The sequence below is a fragment of the Mycteria americana genome, chromosome 3 (assembly GCF_035582795.1).
Source record: "Mycteria americana isolate JAX WOST 10 ecotype Jacksonville Zoo and Gardens chromosome 3, USCA_MyAme_1.0, whole genome shotgun sequence".
Taxonomy (NCBI): domain Eukaryota; kingdom Metazoa; phylum Chordata; class Aves; order Ciconiiformes; family Ciconiidae; genus Mycteria; species Mycteria americana.
Genome location: NC_134367.1, coordinates 68,912,729 through 68,933,680, shown reverse-complemented (window position 1 = coordinate 68,933,680; position 20,952 = coordinate 68,912,729). Strand labels below are relative to the sequence as shown.

The following is a 20,952-nucleotide window of genomic DNA, read 5'->3' as shown; positions in this document are numbered from 1 at the left end:
TTGAAGGTAGTGATTAAACTTCTTTAAGTGCACAGGTGAAAGTGTTTGAACCTGTTGAATTTAATGAGTTTATAAAACTGCAGGCTGATTAATTTTTCCATGTGAATAGAATTGCAGTGCTTTGTTTCATTTTAACTAAAATTAATATTTCTTAAAACACCCAAAACACTAAGAAGGGTTTCTGTATTGTACATACAATTTACCTGGTAGAGCCAAGAACAAGGAGATCAATCTGCAAGAACAGACTCTCTTCTTCTCCGGATTTTAAATAATTTGGATGTAATTTTGAACTTCATTACTCACACTTGGTTCTGTAGTAGACTGAACTGGGATATCCAGTCCAAAGAATGTTTTAATCTGTATCTGACATCAGATTTACCAGTTGTGAGGTAAAATAGAGATGAATTCTTTTATCTGTGCTAATCGCTTTGTAATTCAGATCTGAATAGAAAACTATTTTGTTTCCAGGAAATAACTGTTTGCGATACAAGCGGCGTTTTCTGTGCGAGTCCTGGGGACGTTGAGGTTAGTAGTATTTTCACATCTATAGTATCAGAAAAAGAAACGATGTAGAACTCAAAGCCACTTCTCTTCCTGTGTGTGGCTTGAAGACAGCATATTTTGATGATATCAGTCAGCTTTTATAGTCTCTTGTGCCGAGTCTCTTTTTAATGTTAGAAAAATGAATAACTTCTCTTTGATTGCTAGTTGCTGTTAATAAAACCAGAGACTTGACAAAAGCTGTTGTAACACTAGAGCTCTTCCTTGAGTGCATTTGCTTTTAGCTGTTTTGGGGATGTTCCTCTGTACATACGTCAGTCTAATTTCGGTGCCCAAAGGAAGGAAAGGGGGTGGAGAACAGCCACCAGTTTTCTTTAAGGAAAGATAAGTAAATAGTAAAAGTGCTACTCAACTCTTAAAAGCAGTTTACTTCCATGCATCTTTCTTTGATGGCTGCTGAAAAGGTAAGAACATCTTTTTAATCTGTTCTATATGACATTGCACAGGGGGATGCATTTTTATGTACTGGGATAGTGTTTTTTAGACTGCAAAGATTTCATGGAAAGATCACAACTGGAACTTAAAAAAGTGTTTGTGTTCGGTTTGGTTTTGTTTTTGTTTTTACACTTTAAGTGCTGGGGTGGGATGTTATTAAAATCACAAGACATAACTTTGGTAAAACATTATCAAAGAAGTTATAAATAATTTGCCTCTATGCAAGGATATGAAAATAAAACTGTTGCAGGCAAGTAGTATAAAATAACACTTGTAATTTTCTTAACTAAGAATAAATTTATGTAATTGGCCTCTGCAGAATAGAAAATAGCCATAAATTCCAGGAGCTTTTGTGATCATTTTTACTCTGAACCTCTTTAATCTGTGTCCTAGCTACTGATGTATTACATCCATCTTCTCGGTTAATGGATGAAGTAATCCAATTATCTCAAGTCAATTAAGGCTGAGACTTTAGAAGATCAGTTTATTTATACTTATTTAATTGTCATTATTTTGCTAATGCTTAAGGATCTGAAAGGAGATCAATAATACATTACATGCAAAATTGCTTTGAGAAAAAGTAGCTTGCTAAGTCAGGCATTTCTAAGTTCAAAAACTTAAAAAATAAGCTACCTTTTGCAAACTTAATCTTGTCCTAGGTAGGGCTTTTGATTGCTCTTCAGTTACATAACTATGTACTATTTTAGCCTGATATAAAAGAAAAAAGCATGGTCAGCTGAGATTGCACTGTGTGCGTGTATGCCTCCCTCTTCTAAGACGTGACCACGTTGGTCGTCCCATCTCCTTTATGATGGCTTTGAGACTTCACATGATAGTTTCGGAAAGCTACTGATCCAACTGCAAGGTTCCTGACACTGGATTATTTTAAATACATAATTTAAAATAATGCTTGGACAAAATATTTTATGTGAGCTTTGTGCTGAAAAGGGAGAAGTGTCTTGGTATTTACTAAAGAGGTTGCTGTTGCTTTTGGTTTTACACAGAAGATGCTTGGCTTTGAGGTTAGCTGACCGTGTAAAACGGCTAGGTAGCTGGATTCGATGGGTAAACATGAAAGGAGGGCATCTGTGAAGGTTTTTAAGATTGTGTTTTCCTGTCAAGGAGCATCATTACTGAAAACACCACTTCTTTTTTACTGCCAGAAAACTAATCTAATGCCAGACAGCTTTGGTGTTAGAAAAGCTCTTTTTTTCTGTTAGGAAAGTAGAGAGCTTATCAGTCCAATTTGAACACCTCTGTGAAATGATTACAAGCTCAAGTCTGTTGTGGGGCACAAGGATTATCCCCTATTTGTGGGGATATAGTAATTTATTTATTCTTAAAGCTACCTCATCATTAAGCTACATTTTGAGTTGTCTTTGAATGTGCAAGAAAAATTTACAGAACACAACGATTGTCTGAGCTTAAATCTTCGTGAAGGTTAAAAAAAACCCAACTGTAGGAATGTCCAGGTGCAATATTGATAGAGCTGCTGGCTACATGATGTATTTTAAGCTTTATTCTCTGCAGCATGTGATGCTCTTACTCAAACCATTCTATGATTCCATGATCTTGCCCAGCAGTGAGAGAGCCATGGTGGCTTTTTCCCTCTCTGCATAGTGCAGATACTGTAGGATGCAGGGCCCCTGGCACTTTGCTCTGTAGTAAATTTGTTCTGTTGTTTGGTGCCTGAAGATGATCCTAGTCTTTCCATCCTAGTCGCTGTTGGCAGTCTACTACTGGCATTAGATTCAGTGCTTATGATTTATCATTGTGAACAGGATATGAAGTGTAGCAATAGACCAACTGGTTTTGATGATGTTGTTTGCAGTATCACTGATGGGCTGAGGTCGAATGCCCTTCTGAAGAATCCTGCCCTGGCTAGGGAGAACCTGTGTCTCCCGGGGAGAATAGCTGTGAGCACGACGAAGTGGAAACAAGGGGAGGCTCCAAGGTGTTCTTTCCCTCACACCATTTAAATTTGTGCAAGCTTGAATAGCTGAAAACATAATTTAAAAAAAAAATTTATGCATCTCTAAATAAGATTCTGTATGCCCTCAATATTTTTCATACACTAAGATGGCATCTGAAACCCATTTCCCAAAACAGGCTTGACATATGGAAAACTTTGTGCTCTTCTGTGAAGAAGGGAGGTAGTCCTTTTTTTAAAGAATTTGAAGGAGATATCAAATAGCAACTATTTCTGTGCTTGCTTAACTGTGGATGTTGCTTTTAGTGACTATTTTACAGTGGCACGTTCTTAATAGGTCTGTAAGACATTCGTGTATTTTCTTTAAGATCACTAGAGCGGTTTTATTGGATCCACCTAATAATAACTATAATGAATTTGCTAGCTTTTACTGATGCTTCAGGAAGATTTTCTGATGATGTTGTAGATATGCTAACCTTTGGAAATCCTAGGATTTTATAGAAAACGTAATTTACACTGTAATGGGTGTTTTGGTATTCTGTATAGGGCAGAGGTCCCTGAGCTTGTACTGACTGCTCTTTCAGATTGTACTGACTTAAATGGAGTTGAAGGCTCTAAACATGCTCATCAATCCTGGGAGGTATTCTTGAGGTAAAAGATGAAAGCAGGTGAAGGATGCAGGGGCCTTTGAAAATGACATATATTGTGTTAAAAAATTGCTCAGGCTTTTTAGGTTTCAACTGAGTAATTTCCTGTGAAATTGCAGTTGGTAAGGAAATAAAATATGATTATGCCTATCTCTGCCTCTTTTGTTTCCACAGGAAACCAGTCTTTTTGTTTTCTTTGTTAACACTGTTTCTGTGAAATACTTTGTCCTTCTGGTGTCTGTTGAAGGGTTTCAAAAAAAATATAAAAGAATGGAATGCATAGTCTTTATACATACAAATTATCACCTCCTGCTTTTTTTGTGTGAAATTAAGTAACTTAATTGGGGCAAGCTGTATGTAAAGTAATTCCCTGCACCGACAAAAATACATTACACTATGTATCTGAAGTTTTGGTGTTTTGGTGTGTTTGTTTTTTTTTTTTTTTTAAATTAAAACTCACAGTATTTTAAAATAATGATCCAGCAATGCAGATAGTTGGTCAGATCGTCAGCTGAGGTCCATCAGTGAAGCATCAGTAACTGCTCTGGGAAGGCTTTACCCTGCTGTCCTAGGGTCTAGACCTTCTTCCTAGAGCCTGACTGTATGTATTTAGTTCAGATTAAGTTTGAAACACTTAACCAATTTTCATATACACATCTGTAATATTTGGTGTACCATAAGTGGAACTCTCTTACATTTCTTGTAATACACACTAGACAGTAGTATTAAAACTGAATATGGTGTGTAAGCTGAATTAGATTCAATAATCATTTTCTTTCTCTAGTTTACTGCAAAGTATATTAAAATTATTTTCTATTTTAGTGGGAGTTTTACAAAAGTGAAGGTCACAGAATATATCCAAAATACAGTTGTGATTCTGTTTTAGTTTTATACTTCTCATATATTTGTGCATTAACATCATCAGTTTGGGGCCAAAATTGTTAGTGCACTGAGCTGGAAATACTATATATCTTGACTCTTTAGTGCTTGTGTGTGCTAATAAAGATAATAGCATTATTGGGTATTAAACTGTTTATCTAGACTTAACAGACGTAGGTAATTGATAGAAGTGACTCTTAGGGGGTGTCTTTCCCTGTTTCCTCTTAGGCTTGGGATATTTTGTCTTTTCAGTAAGATGAGATTAGAAAGGGGCATTTTTGTCTCAACCAGCATGACTTTCTCAGTCATGGGGCCTGTAGACCTGTGCTCAAAATTAAATTAAGCTTCTTTATTGGTTGTTTTATGTTGACTGTACAAAAAATGTGAAAGTACATGGCTGAGTGTTAATGGACAGTATGGTGAGGCTGTTTGAAGAACGGGACTGTCTTAAAACCTCTCCTGTATCTGAATTAGTGCATGAAAGGTATAGCATGAGTATAGCAAAATGTGGTCTTCACATACTGTTTGAAATGTCTTGAAGAGGTGAGGAGAAGAGATAATAACATGTATTCTTTTTTTCTCTAGGCCCAGAAATCCCAAATATACAAGAACAAATAAAAAAAAAATCATTCCCCCCACTCCTTTACACCATCTCTTGGTGAATTGTCCGTTCATCTGGTGACAGTTAAAGCCCTATCTAGGACCTTACTTCAAGCTCTCATCCCTTTTGGAACCACTCTCAGCAAAAAAAGAAAAAAGAAAAGAACAAGAAGTTCTTTCACGGGAAAAAGACAAGACTGCTATGACCTTGCTAACTGTTCATATTCCCTGGGTAGCAGAGACACTTAAACGATGACTTGTGTGAAGACAGACGCAGTTATTTTTCTCTTCAAGGGTATGACACAGTGAAACGTGTCAAGTAATCAAGTAAGAGCGCAGGCACTTAGTAAACACTCAGACCACATTATACTCTATAAAGTAGTATCCATCGTTCTGGATGTAGTAGAACTATAGGACGGGAGTCTACAAAATAAGTGAAGTTTGGGGAAAATGGCCTGTGAATTTAATCTAAACTTCCTTAAGGAATTGGAACGAGAGGCTGTTCTGGAAGTCCTGTACCGTGACCAGATGGTGAGAAAAACAGAAGAGGAAAGAATAAGGTATCTGCTCTTCCCCTATTCCTGTATTTCTGTTCCTTTTTTCTCAGAAGTACTCTTCCTCTTTGCTATCCTTCCAAATGTTTTCCTTTTTTTAACTTGTTGTTAGCTAATGCCTTTTTAGTCTTTAGGAAAACTAAGGATTATACAGAGCCTCTTGGCTTTACAATACTATTGATTACAGTAAAGATGAGCAAGTACTGTTCAGTGAATAATCAACTTGATGAATTTTACTTCTGGCCTTCATAGAAAGTTCTGTTGCTGCCTGTATTTTTTCTATGAAGGCTTTATAGTATTCTCATCATGTTCTTATGCATGCCCATATAGTTCTGGTAACACAAAACATGTTCAGATCTTTGGCTTGTTTAACTTACGTTGTGTCAAGACTGGAGTTAAGAATCATTGGATACGTGCTTATTGTGCTGAATCCATCAGTGTCCCTTCTCACATACAACAGGTAGCAAGCACACCACACTGTCTCGGAGGTTGTTACTAGTGTCAATAGGTGTCAATGGTTAGGAAAAGGATTGTATTTCATTATTTCACACTAGGCAGGTATCTCAGTTGTGAAGGATAAGGCATAATCCTCCAGCATTTTATTTGCTTTGTATCGGGGCTAGGGCAAGGATTTCCTTGCAGCTTGTACCCTGCTTTATCTCGTTGCATCGCCATATAAGACAGGGTATTTGTGTTGCTAAGTTAGAAATTTTTAGTCTCTTAATTGTAGAAACTTAAGGTTTGTTTACAGCAAACATTTACGTAAGTATTACTGGACATATTAAATGATTGTGAAAAGTAAGGAAAGGGTTATAAAGGAAGTCTGAATTGGTTAGAAAATCCCTGACAACTGTTGATGACGTAGCTAACAAAAACATAGGTATTGATTATTGGCATGTGCAATGGAAGCAAAGTTAATGAAAGGGAGAGGTTTCAATATCTTGGTCTGATGTGTTTTTTATTTAACTTTCAGATGATGCATTTGTTATGATTATTTTTACTTGATAGAAGATTTGAGTCTTGGGTAAATATGATAAAAAATGTCATCCAATGAAAGGGAGCACATTTAGTCTCAGTTTTTGTATGTGAATACATAATCACTTGCATATACAATTTCGGTGCCCTGAGCGTGCATAACTGACATGAACAGAACCCCATTTATACTAGACTATTACTCTGTATGCACAGTTGTGGTTGCATAGACAGTCACAGTGCAAAAATGCTGTGTGTAGACACCTTCAGACAGTGCTGAATTGAGGTCAAACTTGAGGGCGTATCTCCCACTAGTAACGATATTGCACAACCAGGGTATTAGCTTGTGACTTACATGGGGATTTTGGTCTATTTAATTTTTTTTTTTTTTTTTTTTTTTCACCTGGGGGATTAGGAAACTGAAACTGCAGCTGCAGCAGCTTCGGTGGAAAGGGGCAAGAAATGTAAGCCATGAATACCAGGAGAGATCTTGTGCTCGCTGTCAGAAATCGCTTGGGTTATTGATGAACAGAGGTGCAGTATGCAATGGGTGCAGTCATCGAGTGTGCTCTGAATGCCGTGTCTGCCTGAATCCCTGCCTTTGGAAATGCACCGTTTGTTACGCTCATGGGTAAGAAATCTTACTGGTTTGGGTAAGTGCCAGTTTATACTGGTTATCCAGTGGATGCACACTGGTTTTGTGTGTATCTGTTGCTTTAAACAATTAATGAAACAAACCCTCTGGCGGAATTAAAGTGTTGGATGAAGTCCTGGTAGCAATTAAATTGATGGGAATTTTGCGTTATACTTCATGTAGTCAGGATTTCCTTTCCTGTATTTAGCAAAATGGATCCTCAAGGTAGGCCAGAGGTAGTGTGGCAGAGGTGATAACGGCAAAGCATAGGAACAGTCGTTAGTTTCTGAACTGTAGATAGAACTCCTTCCCCTCACTCAGTACTGAACCAGTGCATCATAACAAGTTGCTGAAGGTGCTGTGTTTTGGGGTAGTATAGCCAATTCCTTGATAATTTCCTAATCATGCCTCATGCTACAGGAGTGAGGAACCTGGATTGATGAATAATTTGAAGTCATGTTTTATATAAATTTTAAAAGCAAAAAGCATTAATAACGTTATCAGGAATTGTTTAAATGTGGACAGAAATCCAAATGTATTTACTTTGAATTAGTCGTTTTTTCTTTTACTATGTCACCTTGCTTTTGTTTTCCAGAACACAGGAAACAATCTTTCCTTTACTGTATTGGTACAATTTTTATATCAAAATACTCCATCATTGTCCTTCCTATACATCAGAATCTTCCTAAACCAAATGGTTAAGCTATATTTCCACCTTGGATGAAAAATAATATTATGTAGACAAAGAAAGATAGTTTTGAAAATGAATCAACAGCTGTGCTGGATGATGTATATCCCTGTACAAAGGGTGAGGATTTGGATGAAATTTTACTTTATGCCAACGCAAGATTAATGCACCACTTCACTCCCTCTTAAGATGCCAAGACGAGATTTAAATAATGCCTGAGACATGTAAGGCAAGGTATTAGTCTTAAGCTAAATGAATTTCTACTACTAGTTTGAAGTAATTTTCTATAGTTTGGAAGAGACTATAAACTATCACTAAAAATATGTTCTCTGAATCCTCAGTTTATTTTACAATTTATATATAAAATAGGCAGATTAGCTCCATCTATATTTGATACAAAGCAGTTACTAAATTTTGATGCATATAATTCACTGTCTGTGCTTCACACTATAAGCACTAAAAGGAAAGGTTAAAAAGTTAACTTTCCGTATGCTCCTCTAGATACCTCCCTCCACTTCCTCTTCTTTTCAATTGGTTTCCAGTTATTTGGTGGCCACAGTGGAAGTCCCCTATAGAGAGCAGCTAGTTGTTAAGCTGCCTTGTATAGTGCTGTGCACCCTTAATTATTTCATAAGCATGTCCAGATATTTAATGGTAAAACCAGGAAAGCATTATTTAAATGAATTAAAAGACATTTTTACTTGAGAAAATTACTTTTTTGTCTTGCTAATATAGAGGAATTCTTTAGCTGTCATTGAAATTCTCTTTATGGCAAAGAGACAGCATATTTGATCTTGTTTAGTCATGATGCAAAGTCCATTAAAATTGGTCAGACTTCTTCTGTTGCTTTCAGTGAGCTTTACATCAAGGCTGCAAATCGCAAGAAGGGTAAGGAGTGCAGCAGTGTGGTAAATGCTACTCAGCGCCTTTTGTTTACCCCGGTGAGGGAAAAATAGGGCAACTAAGAAGTGTAAGAGCTGATTTTCAAGTCCTGAGCAACCGTAATTTTGAGTTGTGGTTACCACTACAGTAAAACATTATCATCAGCAGCTGATAATGAAAAAAATTGTTATCCTGAAAAAAAACCATTATCAGCAGGAACATTACTGAGATTCTCTCCTAGACACTGGGGTCGTGTTTGTAACAAACATGCTTAAACACCATAGTGGAAGAGCATGCAGGGATAGGTGAGTGTTCGTTGTTTACAAAATAAGAAATTTAAAAAGCCTTATGCACTGACAAAGTTTGTATCTTTCACCTGGAAGAGGCATCTCTTATGTAAATGGAGTTGGTATAGTGCATTTTTTTAAAGGAATCCTGTCTTCTAGGAGTCTAGAAAGACATTTGCTTTGAAGTAGCTTAGTCTTTTACCTGACAAGGATAGTTCTTTATCAGCTTTGTTGTCACACTTTTGGCCATAGCTTAGCTTAATACACTCGTTAGCAAAAAAAATAAAAAAAAAAAAAAGGGGGTATTTCCAGATCTGTTTTCATCCTGTGAGTAGTCTAATCATCATATGAGCCTGTGCAGAACTGGAGATTAAACTCTGTGAAGATAGGCTGGAGATCATAATCGAGGCACTACCTATGCAGAGCCCTTGATGTAGTGCAGCCAGAGATTTCAGACATTTATTAGTTAATAGATCTCCATCCAAAGTAAATAAGTATCCTGTCTCAAAGTTATTTTAACCTAATTTTCAAACTCATCTGTGTTCAGTTATGCGCAAGGATCTATGGTTAGGCATGTAAATAAATAGTGCAATCTACACAGGTAATGAATTTTTTGAATATTCTTCATTGCTACTTACAAAGCTATATTTTACATGCCTAAAATGCCTTAAAATCAAGCCACAGAAAGAACAAACAGCATCCTACCTAAAGTTTGTCTATTTTAACATGGAATAAGGTGAGGTGTGAAATGGCAGACCCAGGGGTTTTGTTGCCTGGCCTTTGGTGGATATCAGTATAGCTCTCGTGTTTAGAGATTTTGTTTTCTTAAGGAGACAAGCCCTACATGAATTTACTGTCTATATGTTGTTGCCAGTTTCAAGCAAGTTTGGCAGAGGGAATGGTAATAAAGAGATTAATTTCATAGAAGGAAAATTAACTACTGGGTAAAGAAGAAAATTTAGCAGTGCCTGCACTGAGGAAATTTTTGCAGTGGGACTTCATCCTATAATAAGCATCAGAAAATCCACAAGGAACAGAGATAATATATATGCCCTAAAAATTAGTAAGACATTTAGATGAGAATTTGGAACCTGAGACTCCAGAGAATCCTTTCCTCAGTTAAAGAATTTTTTGCCTCTTTAATAATGGATGAGTTCAGGTTGCAGACTTCGTCTAATTCACTTGGAGACAACAAAATGTAAGAGTCAAATCTGCTGAAAATCTGCTCTTCACAGAGCTATTTAGTCTGATATCCTTTCATACTTGTTAATCATTACTTTTCTCATTCTGTGATCCTGGTGCCTGTGTATGACATGGACATCATTGATGTTAGCCTCTACAAAATGGAGAGACATGGGCCGTGAAGCCATCAGGGTTGTGGAGCTCAGTGCTCCCTCGTAACCATCCCAAGTTCTGCTTGGGAGAATATCCTCTATCATTGACTTTACCTGCTCCTTAGACTAGGCTGCAGCTGTAAGCAGTGGTGTCAGCACGAGTGCCTGGGGCTGTTATGCAAGTTGGTTGTATAGACTGGAGTGAACCTAGGACTCCTGGCTTCAGAGCAATGCCTGGAACAGTGTGTATGGCTTTCCATGGGCAGTCCTACATAGCAAAAAGGAAAAAAAAATAGAGGAGAGGAATCCTGTGTTTGCAGACCCATGGGAAAATCAGTCAATGGAGTGAGCAGTCATGAAAGACTAGTTTTATGGTAGCATTAAGAAGGATTGTTAGATTGTTAAATGGTTATCAAACATTTGAAGACATGCACTTTGGAAAATGTTGATCCAAATGTCTTTTGCTTGTTTTTCAGAGATGTGAAAGTAAAGGCTGGTGAATGGTTCTTTGAAGAACGAGCAAAGAAATATCCAGGTGAAGGTAATCACTGGAACAGACAATAAACTGCTGTGTAATGTGTAGTCCTCATCTAAGTGAAACATAGAATGCACTCTGCCACTGTATTTAATGTTTCTTCCACTTGGTGAGAGGTCTGTCAGAAATTATCATGCAGTCCATCTCTCTATGCACTAAATAAAACATGAACACAAACTAGCCGAATGCATTTAAAAGTATAGTGTATTTTGTATGAGTAAGAAGAATAAGAAAATTTCTGGCCATATCAATTTGAATTAATGAGCATGTAAGGCTTCTAAGAAATACAATGGTATGAAATAAATATAGAAATGTTAAAATATATGTGCAGGAAGGAAATGATCTTGCATCCATTGTTTGTCAAAGTTAAAACTTCAATTGTTTTCACTGAGAAAGATCTAAAGCATAAAGAAATGACAGAATGGAATGAGGAAAAACATGTATAGCTATAAATCAACAGAGAGCTAAATGCTTACCGTTTCTTTACTTTCAGCCAGCTGCGCCATTGCCTTGTGTTCAGTCTTTTCAGTGCAATTAGAAATACAAAGCCCTAAAAGAAACTACAGAGGATGTGGATGGATTGCCCTATGGTGAATGTGTTTCACCAACGAAGAGGCTGTTAGTCTTCGTTTTCACCTACAATCAACCACTAATAAGGTGGAGAGGATTTCCTTCCTCTTTCCCTTGAAGCGCCACTTCAGATAGGCAACTATTTAACTTTGTGCCTGACTGTAGCTAAATGTTACAGTTTCATTTCCAATATCTGCATGGTATCTAGATTTAAGAATAGCTGGTAAAAAGGAAAGCACTGAACCTTAAATACCTCTTGGGAAACTTGAATAAGAAGTTTATAAATGGAAGAACATAATCAGGCAAATTTTTGGAAGTAGGTATTCACAAAAGACAGCAGGTAGCAAGTTAAGAAATGAACTACAGTTCCTGCTAAAACAATTCATTTAAAATTTGAAAGATTTCACTGAATTCCATTTGAGCTAACACAATTTCTGATTTTGAAGTATTGGTTGACTGATCTTTTAAAGCACAGTTGTATCCCATAACCATTTTTAATAATTTTCCCTCATATTCTTTTCAGTGAGTCTGAAGCCAGTAATTTTAATAATCTCTCTGAGTTATTGGAAAATGCTATGTTTTTCTCAGACACTGAATCTGATATTGCAAGATACTGACTGTCCCTCTTTCCAGTACAGTAAATGAATTCTCTCCTTGCATTATCAAAGCTTTGTGTGTGCTTGAAACATTTTGCTTAGTTAGTCTAATAGTGATACTGTTGAAGTCACAAAGATCTAAGGATATACAGAAGATAAGCCTGCAGGAAGAAATAGGTTTTGTTTAGTTCCTTTGATTAGATCAACTGATATAATTAAAGGGGTTAAAAAATGGCAAACTTTTGAAACAGCAGCCATAGTAGTTATGTATCCTTCAAGCCTGGAGAGGCAGTGCCCTCTTTTGGTTTGAAAATACAACACAAGTGAAGTATTCACTGTAAAATAAGTTTAACTGAAGAAATAGATGTTACAGTGAAGTTTTTTCATGTTGCAGAGTAGAAAAAAAAAGTTAGATCAGTATGCTCTTTATTAATTCTGTGTTGCTTCTACCTAAAGGATAAAAGTCATATTTTCATAAAAGTGGTAGATTGCCTTACTAACTAATAAATTGAAAATCTAAGAAATCATTTAATGCTGCAATAAATCAAGATACCAAATATTACTTATTAATAACAGAGCATTAAGTCTGGAGTTCTGATTGAAATTTGTAACATCAATAAGTTGATTGTTGTTTCTACCACCAGCAAGGTCTGCTACTTATATGTAAGTAATACATTATAATTAATGGCATCTTCAGCAAAGCATAGATCACATGCTGCTTTTTGTATTAGGAATGATTAGTGACTAAAGCACTCCAGCTACTTTATTTGGCCATTTGTTACATGCATTTAGCCCTTCTTTCTGTTGGCAATCACTCAGGAGCAAACTACCTTTTTATGAGTCTTCATTGTTTGTGCCTGATGGAGCGCTTGCTCCTTGGTGTTCTTTACATCATGTGGCTGCTTACCTGAGGAACGTGACATGGTTGCTATTTCCCCACAGGGATGGCCTTAGCAAAGGGTTTTGCTCATGTTTGTGAGCTAGTCATGCGTTTTCATGATTGTTCAGGTCACTAGTAGGAAAAGTGAAAAGAATTTTTCATAAGATGCAAGAGATGACCATGTGCCTACTCTTGTACACATTTTCAAGCTTTCCACAGTGTTTGAGTTTTATGGTTGAAGTGTGCTTTAGTGCGGTGGGCCCATGCACTACCTGCCTCCTGGACCTCAGGAGGCTGAGAGCACTTAGCAACCTGTAGGAATGGACCTGTTAGCATCCATACATGATTGTCCTCTGCATTTGTGAAGAGCTGGTCTGAATGTGTCACCTGCGAGAGGTGAAGGTGAAATCATGATAGAGGTTGTGATACAGGAGAAACTTGTGTGTTGCTTGGCATGTATGCTGATACGTCAGGTGGGGGTTGATTTCACTCCTGACTTGCATGTGCATGAGCTTCTGTAAATACAGGCCAGTTCCTGAAAAGGCACTGATTTTAAAAAGTATTATACAGGCATTAGTAACTGCTGTTGTTGCTAAATGACCTTTGGGTGGGTTTTTTTTTTTTCTCCTTCACAGGCAGGCATGAAACAGTTGGTGCAAAGCTCTTGAAATCTTATCAGAAACTGAGGTAAGACTCATAAAAGGACAAATGGTCCTAGGACACTGAGAATTTGTCTAGGTAATATATTGTATATTATAAACCAGTCAGCAGTTTTAATTTTTTTATTATGAAAAACAAATTTCAATACTTTTGGAGTACAAATGGTAAAAGCATAGAAAAATTACCTTTTTATCTCTCAGCGATCCATAGAAAGGGTCTCAAGTACAAAAGAGAGTAGTATGTTTGGAGTAATAGTTTCTTATTTACTTGAAATGAAGGGACATGCAGTATTCTTGTTATATCTAGTTATATTTTTCGCATACCTGTTTACACCATTATCTTTCAAATTTACACCCTACTTTTGAATGATCAGAGATGAAAATTATTTACTAGGTATAATAGCAATAGCATCATTATTTGCTCAATGAGATATATTGCTGATTTGATAGCTTTAGACTAAATAGTAGACAAGAAGTTCTGTATTCAGTAAGGCGCGTCCTCTTACCAAAACTTAAAACAAGTAAAAATTCCAGTTTACACTGAATAAATACTCTGACTTGAGGCCTAAGCATGACCATACTTAAGTTATTACCAGTGATATATAATGAAATAACAGTCTACTTAAACTATATTGTATAAAAGAAACCCTCTTCCTTTAAAAAAAAAGTAAAATAAGATACAAAGAGATGATCTCAATTTTATGATAATTATCTGTCAAGGCATAGCTGCTTATAGACAGAAAACTTACATATAGACAGAAACTTATAGTCAGCTAGATGTGATCCTAACCAGGGCTGCATAAGGACTTGCTTTTACTTAGATGTGGTAAAAGTAAAAGAGAATCAAAAAGGGAGTTCGCCAGCTGCCTTTAAGGTCCGGGATTGTGCCATGATAACAGACTTAGTTAGATAACAGATTTTTTTTCACAGACCTGGCCTATTTACAACAGATGAAATGGCTGGAATGCTGTAAAGAGGCTCTAACAGCTCTGGGCCCAGGCAAGGAAGGATCCTTTTAGTACTGTAAATAAAGATGACTGTTTTCTGAAAACATCTCTGGAACTGAGATGGGGTGCGTTACACAGGAATTGTGTTTTAACATTCCAGACACAGATTGTAATACTGCCAACCATATAGAAGTCTAGGAAGCCTGTCCTAAATTAGCTCATCCTGATTGTTTTAAATTAATAATTCTGCCTCGAGCAGCCCAAGATTGAGAAGATAGAAAGGTAGTCCTAACTCTTACAAACAGGCAATAAGCCTGTGCTGCAACTCTTAAAGACACAGGATCTCAACCCAGATCTTTAGATTGCAGCAAAGACAGATAATAAAGATACTGTACATGAACATGGTTTATTTATCCATCTATTAGCATAATATATTAATTGTTGCACTGTTTATTGTCTCTTAAATTTCTAGTAAAATTTCTGTCGTACCTCCAACTCCGCCTCCTTTCACAGAAGCCGCAGCAGGAAGCAATGTGACGGTAAATGTACACATCTGCAAAATACACTTATACACACACCTCTTAGGGTGTCATTCATATGAAAAGGCCAGCCACAGAAATGCAGTAAATAGCAACTGCTGTAGCATCATATTGCAATATAAATGCTGCCTTATGTTCCTTTGTCTTTTTTTTTTTTTTATGCTGCATTGGTAGTAGGAGAGAAAGGTCAGAGTCTATCATGAGGGATGTTTTCAATTAGTTTTCAGTTTTTGAGGGAAGTGATTAACCCTCTCTGCTTGGTACTAGAACACTACACCTGGTTTTTGGTGCCTCAATACAGGAAGGCTGGACTGAGATCTCTAGCCTGAAGGATCCCATGATCCTATGATATTCAGTAGTCATTTATAAAGCCATCATTCCATGTGTTACTTTCATTACTGAGTGAAAAATGGTGAATTTGATGGTTGCCTTTGCAATACAGTTTCTAGTGGACAGAATAGTAGGACATGGCTCAGAACTCATCAAAATCACACTAACTTACTATTTCAGTTCATTTTGGACTGGGTCCTGAGGCCCTGGTTTTGAAGCCCATTGCAATTCTGTAAACATTCTAATATGTGCTTACCTGCAGTTTGACGAAAAGTCTTTGATTCAGAGGCACAGGAGCACCTGTAATAGATAGGACTTTCCTACTTGAAGTATAAATACACTACAACAAATCAGTGATAGAATTACTTGTATTTATGAAATTGCTATGTGATCTTCCTACAAGGAGTTCCACTTTGATATCAAAGAGTATGGAACTGAAAAGATTGTTTTCCATCTTCATACATTACTGTGACAGTTTTCAACCATGTCAACATATGTCCTCAGATGTATTTGTCTACAGAAGTGAGCAAATGGCTGCAGCCTTACCATCTGATTGTTATGTGACCTGTAGATATGTGATCATGGAAACTTTAAAACAGCAAATATTTTGTGTTTTCTTACTCTTGGCATCTCCCATTTGCAGGAACTCAGACAGTCTAAAAGTTTTAATAAATCTGTGGAAAACTTGTTTTTGTCTCTCACGACACATATAAAAAGTAAGTAGCTTTCACTGCTTTGTCATTCTAGAGTAATGTAGTCAAATGTTTCAATTTTTTTGCCAAAGTATTGGCCAAAAAATAGTTATAAACAAAGGGTATTGAGTAATGGCTGAAATGACTAATGCCAAGACTGAGCCAACCTGAAAAATACAGTAAGTCTAATTCTCCTTCAGTATTCTGCTAGTTGTTTAACAAGCTGATGATACCAACCCAGAATGCCTTTCTTGTAAAGATGTGAAAAGACTGTATAACGTTATTTTTAAGTTTACTGGGTGTTCAGATGCAGTACATTTAACTCACATTAGCCCAGCATAATAACCACTTTCTACTGTAGTGATCTTCGTGTTATCTATCTGACTGAACTCCAATGGACCCTGTCAAAGAATCTTATCATGTAATGGGAGTAGAGTTTAATATTTTCATTCACTGGCAGTTTTCAAGAGAACTTCCTTCCTCTTTCTCAGTCTGTCTAGTTGTGTGGTTTTTTTCAGTGCATACTTCTAAGAGCCAGCCAGTCCTAACAACTCTTCTTTCATTCTGATGCTTTTGGTTGCTTCCATTCACTTATGCTGCGTGCTGTTCTTTAGGGTGCAAACTATTTATGCACCTCTAAGGCTAACTACACTGAGGACAGCCAGCCTTTGTGAAGAACAAATTAAAGGCATCAGTGACCAGAGGAAAACAACTTCTGAGCTTTATGAAGATTACAGGGGCTTGCAGATTTGCATGTATTTGAACGAACCTTAGTGTTTTCTTACTAGCTTCATCTTAGACAGCCCCAAATGTGAGATTAGACCTGAATAAATTTGGCTTTAGTGCCTTTCTGCCTTTCCCCCTAACTCTTGTCTTAGCTCTTGTTTGGTCTTTCCTCTAACTTCTTCCACCCATCCTAAAGGCCTGTTCACTTTTAACTATGCAAACTTAATGTTGTGTCTATGTGAACACATATTAAAGCTATACAGAGACACAATGGCTGTCCCTCCTCAACAGAAGTGTAGTGTAGGGTGGTGTAGGATACTTTGTTACTGGAAGCAGATAGCTGAGGCAGCAGAGAATTGAATGCTAAGTAATTTGTTTTGCTGTTAGTTTGAAGCCTGGGCTTATCCCACAGTTACTAGTAAAGACTGTCAGGACTGCAGCAAGCTAATTTAATAGTTCACTGCTGCCAAAAGGAAGGTCCTACTCCCCCCACATCTTTCTTCTCTCTCTGTTTGTGGCCTTACGCTGCCATCACTTAACTTGAATTAGCACCAGTGCTTCTAGACCCCTCTGGAAACTGATTTAGCTAATTAAAAGGGCAGAACATTAACCCAGACAAAACACATAGGTACTTTTCTGCTGGTTTAGTGAGTTAAATCGGCTCCAGGTAGGGTATATACGTTGGAGCCTGCACAACAGAGGGTGCTGGGCCAGGAGCCAGGGACTGAGGAGGGAAGAGCAGTGGTTGCAGAGGGGGATGGCAGCAAGTTGTTAGCTCAGTTCAGCTGTATGTAAAACCCCACTCAGGTGCTATCATCCTCAGGGTAGAACCTTTTAATTTGTGAGAAAATAACAGGCTGTTGCAATCACTGAAGTCAATAATTAAAAAGTATAGGAAGCCTTATAGAGAGAAAGACTTGGGCTTCTTGACCTAAGAAAACAGCTCTTTCAGACAATATGGCCTCTTAAAGTGGAACCTGGTACTGTGCTGATAAATGCTTTCGGTCACAAGTGTCTAAAGTTAGTACTCTATATCTTATCTAGATAAAAATGTCCTGGTTTGCAGAGGTATTTAATACACCCAGCTCTTGTGTATTGCAGTAAATAAACCTGGAGAACCTCTTTATGCCTCTGATTCCATCACTGGAGCCAGTGTGTGCACGTGCCTGAGAGCAGCTGGAACAAAGGATTAGCGCATGTAGCACAATGCCGCCATTGTACAGTCTGCTCTTTATGCTGTTACCTCCTGTTCCAGCATGATTTGGAAGCAACAGGAGATTATAATACAATGGTTGCCATTTGGTGAATGTAAAATAAGTTGCTGGTTGTAGTTTTATTTGCAGTGCAAAATCGCCCGTGGCACTAGAGATAGTGTCTGTCTTACTGACTATTTGGGTAGAGAAGCCAAAGGAGGAATAGATATGAAAAATGAACAATAATTTTTTTTTCTCACAGTAACCTGTTTTGTAACCTGTTCATTTTAAGAGAGTGAGGCAAGCTTGTGTTTCTGCTTCTACTGCTGGTTGAGCTACTCAGATTGTATATACTCCATTAGATCGCTCACTCCAGTCTCTTTTATGATCTCTGATTTCACTGTGTATTTTAAAAACCTGGTTTCATTTACAGTCAGAAATGACTTAATTGAGCCTGCCTATGAATATGTCACATGATGTCTTAATGGTGTACACAGAGTACAGTAAACATCTGAGGACTGAATGCTGCTAAGAACAAAACTAACCCAAAGTGGCTTTAAAAATCACACTTAAGAGTGCCATTGTTTTTGAATACCATAATGACATATTGTCTGCTGTCTGAAGTTCCTCCACAGAGGCTCATGTTGTGAGAGAAATATTTATTTCTTCTGTATGAATTGAACATATTATAGCTATTTCATGTACCACTTATAAGTTATTAATTCTTCATGAGAGACTATCTGGGATTTACAACAAAGTGTCTGCTGCTAAGCCTGCTAGTTTTCAACTTCAGAAATCATGGATGAGTGCTGCCCTTCCTTTTAAGTGAAGTTCTGACTGTACCCTGAGGAATAAGAAGCAAAAAGTGGTGCACTAAATGTCCAATTGTCCTATAGATTTATTTGACAATAAACTAGATGTTACTGAAGTGCTAATTCAATAAGGTGCTTAAGTATGGACATAAGCTTATCCATTTAAGTAACGTTATTGAAGTCAATGAGGGCTACTCATGTTCTTAAAATTATATGTGGTTTGGGACCAGAGTATGTAATACCTCCCCTTTCATCCATACTTTGGAAGAATTTCTAAATATTTTCCAATATGCTCTGCTTTCTAATTTCCATTGTCATGTTGCTTTATGTTGTTATAATGATCTTGCTTTTATCCTGAACCAAACCAAACTGCTTTACAAATCAAACTATATATGGGGACTCGTAGTAGCTACTTCTGCAAGGAAACCATATTTGATAGCATACAACAATTCCTTGCAGCAGCTATAATGATAGGAAGCAAGGAGTATAATTTCCAGTTGAAACAGCAGGCAAGATTTAGGTAGGCAAAATATAATTATACAAAATGGGACAAGCACTTGCCTTCCCATCTGTTTCTTGCTCTTAGGAGATCAATACTAAAATTGCAGGATGAAAGTTTGAAAGCTACAGAATTAGCCTGTAAATCTACAGGATTGCTTGCAATGTTGGTTATAGTGACTTCTCTCTTTATTTTCACTTCAGAAATCTCTAAGTCCCAGAATGATATGGCTGACAGACGTCTCCTAACCACAGATTATGGGCAGAACGTGGAAAGAAGGAAGCAAAGAAGGAGCCAGTCTGACACTGCCATCAACATTACAAGCAGGGTATCCATATTATTATACACAGTCTCTAACTGTAAAAAGGGCTGTTTCAGGAATGGAATATATTTGTAAGAATAATGACTTACACAGTGGAATTTTACTTTTATTATACAAGCAGGGCTTAGCTGATGTTCACTGACTGTGGCCAGAACTCTGATTCTTCACAGGTTTTTGACTTGAGTCTGCACACTTGATCTCAGCCCAGAGCTGAAATGTTAGACTAAGATTTTACAAAGACCCTCACACAGGGAGGGATAGGATGGGTCATTTTGCTGTCAGGTGCTCACAGACTTTCTTGAGGCTGATTGATGTCTGCTCTGTGTGATTGATGGGTTGCAGGGAGGTGAGAGCACCTTGTCCTCCTCCTGCCCCTCTTGCTGCTGAACAGGACAAAGCTATGACCATCCAAAACCCATCATGACACTTTCTGAGCACTTTTTAATTTGGCAAGGAGAAAACATTGACTGCTGTTAGTTGTTGGGCAACTTCCCTTTTCCTTTTGCTTTGGTTACAGTCTCTAGCTTTCAGTGTTTTCTTGACAAGTTTGAGAAAAATCCAGTCATCTGTTTTTCCACAAATTGTGCAGGGCTGAAGATGATGTCACATATCTGCTTTAAAGTTACACTGAAGATTTTGTTTTATACACTTTCACCTCTCAAGTGACTGAACTTTGTCCATACTCAGTTTTCCACATAGTGGGTACTTACTGAATTGCCTTGTTCATCTGAATGAGGTAAATGTGGTCTGCTAAGTGCCTGAATTAGATGCTGAGGAAAGCTTTTGCTTTGGGCCAGACCTCATGGCAAATATTACTCACAGCTCCCTTGATGCACACTTTTCACTTTCCTCTGAAGTGTTACGTGCTGATAAATGGAAGAGACAGGATGTCAGACCGCATGGACTAGTGGTTTGAATTGGCCCAACACAAGGTCTGTGAACTCTGCAAAATTAGTTCTGGTATTTCTGTATGCAATTACATTATAAACGAAATCCACAACCGTTATTAACTACCTGAGTGCTGCTTTCATTGTGGAACCCCCACTTCAGTGTCACTTTATTCCACTGGCAGAGCACTACTCTTTTAATGCATTGAAAAACATCAGAGTTGGAGATAATATGAACTTAAACTATGCTTCATTGCATGCTGACTGCACACAGCCTGTCATGTTTAAAAGATGGATATGGATTTTGGCTTGAGAAATGTATTAGTAGGAGATTCCAAATTATTTGTGTGGGTTTTTAATTG

The 20,952-nt window shown here is 37.4% G+C and overlaps 1 protein-coding gene across 1 annotated transcript in view; it reads left to right on the top strand.

Moving 5' to 3' along the window:
- The first annotated feature begins 880 nt into the window (after positions 1-880).
- The window catches only part of SYTL3 (synaptotagmin like 3), a 35,253-nt gene continuing 15,181 nt past the window's right edge, over positions 881-20,952 (top strand). Inside the window, exons 1-8 of the mRNA XM_075498914.1 lie at positions 881-965; positions 5,038-5,612; positions 6,994-7,209; positions 10,880-10,944; positions 13,620-13,671; positions 15,063-15,129; positions 16,103-16,175; positions 19,585-19,709. Coding sequence (XP_075355029.1) covers positions 5,503-5,612; positions 6,994-7,209; positions 10,880-10,944; positions 13,620-13,671; positions 15,063-15,129; positions 16,103-16,175; positions 19,585-19,709 — 708 coding nt within the window. The 5' untranslated portion in view covers positions 881-965; positions 5,038-5,502. The remainder of the gene's footprint in view (positions 966-5,037; positions 5,613-6,993; positions 7,210-10,879; positions 10,945-13,619; positions 13,672-15,062; positions 15,130-16,102; positions 16,176-19,584; positions 19,710-20,952) is intronic.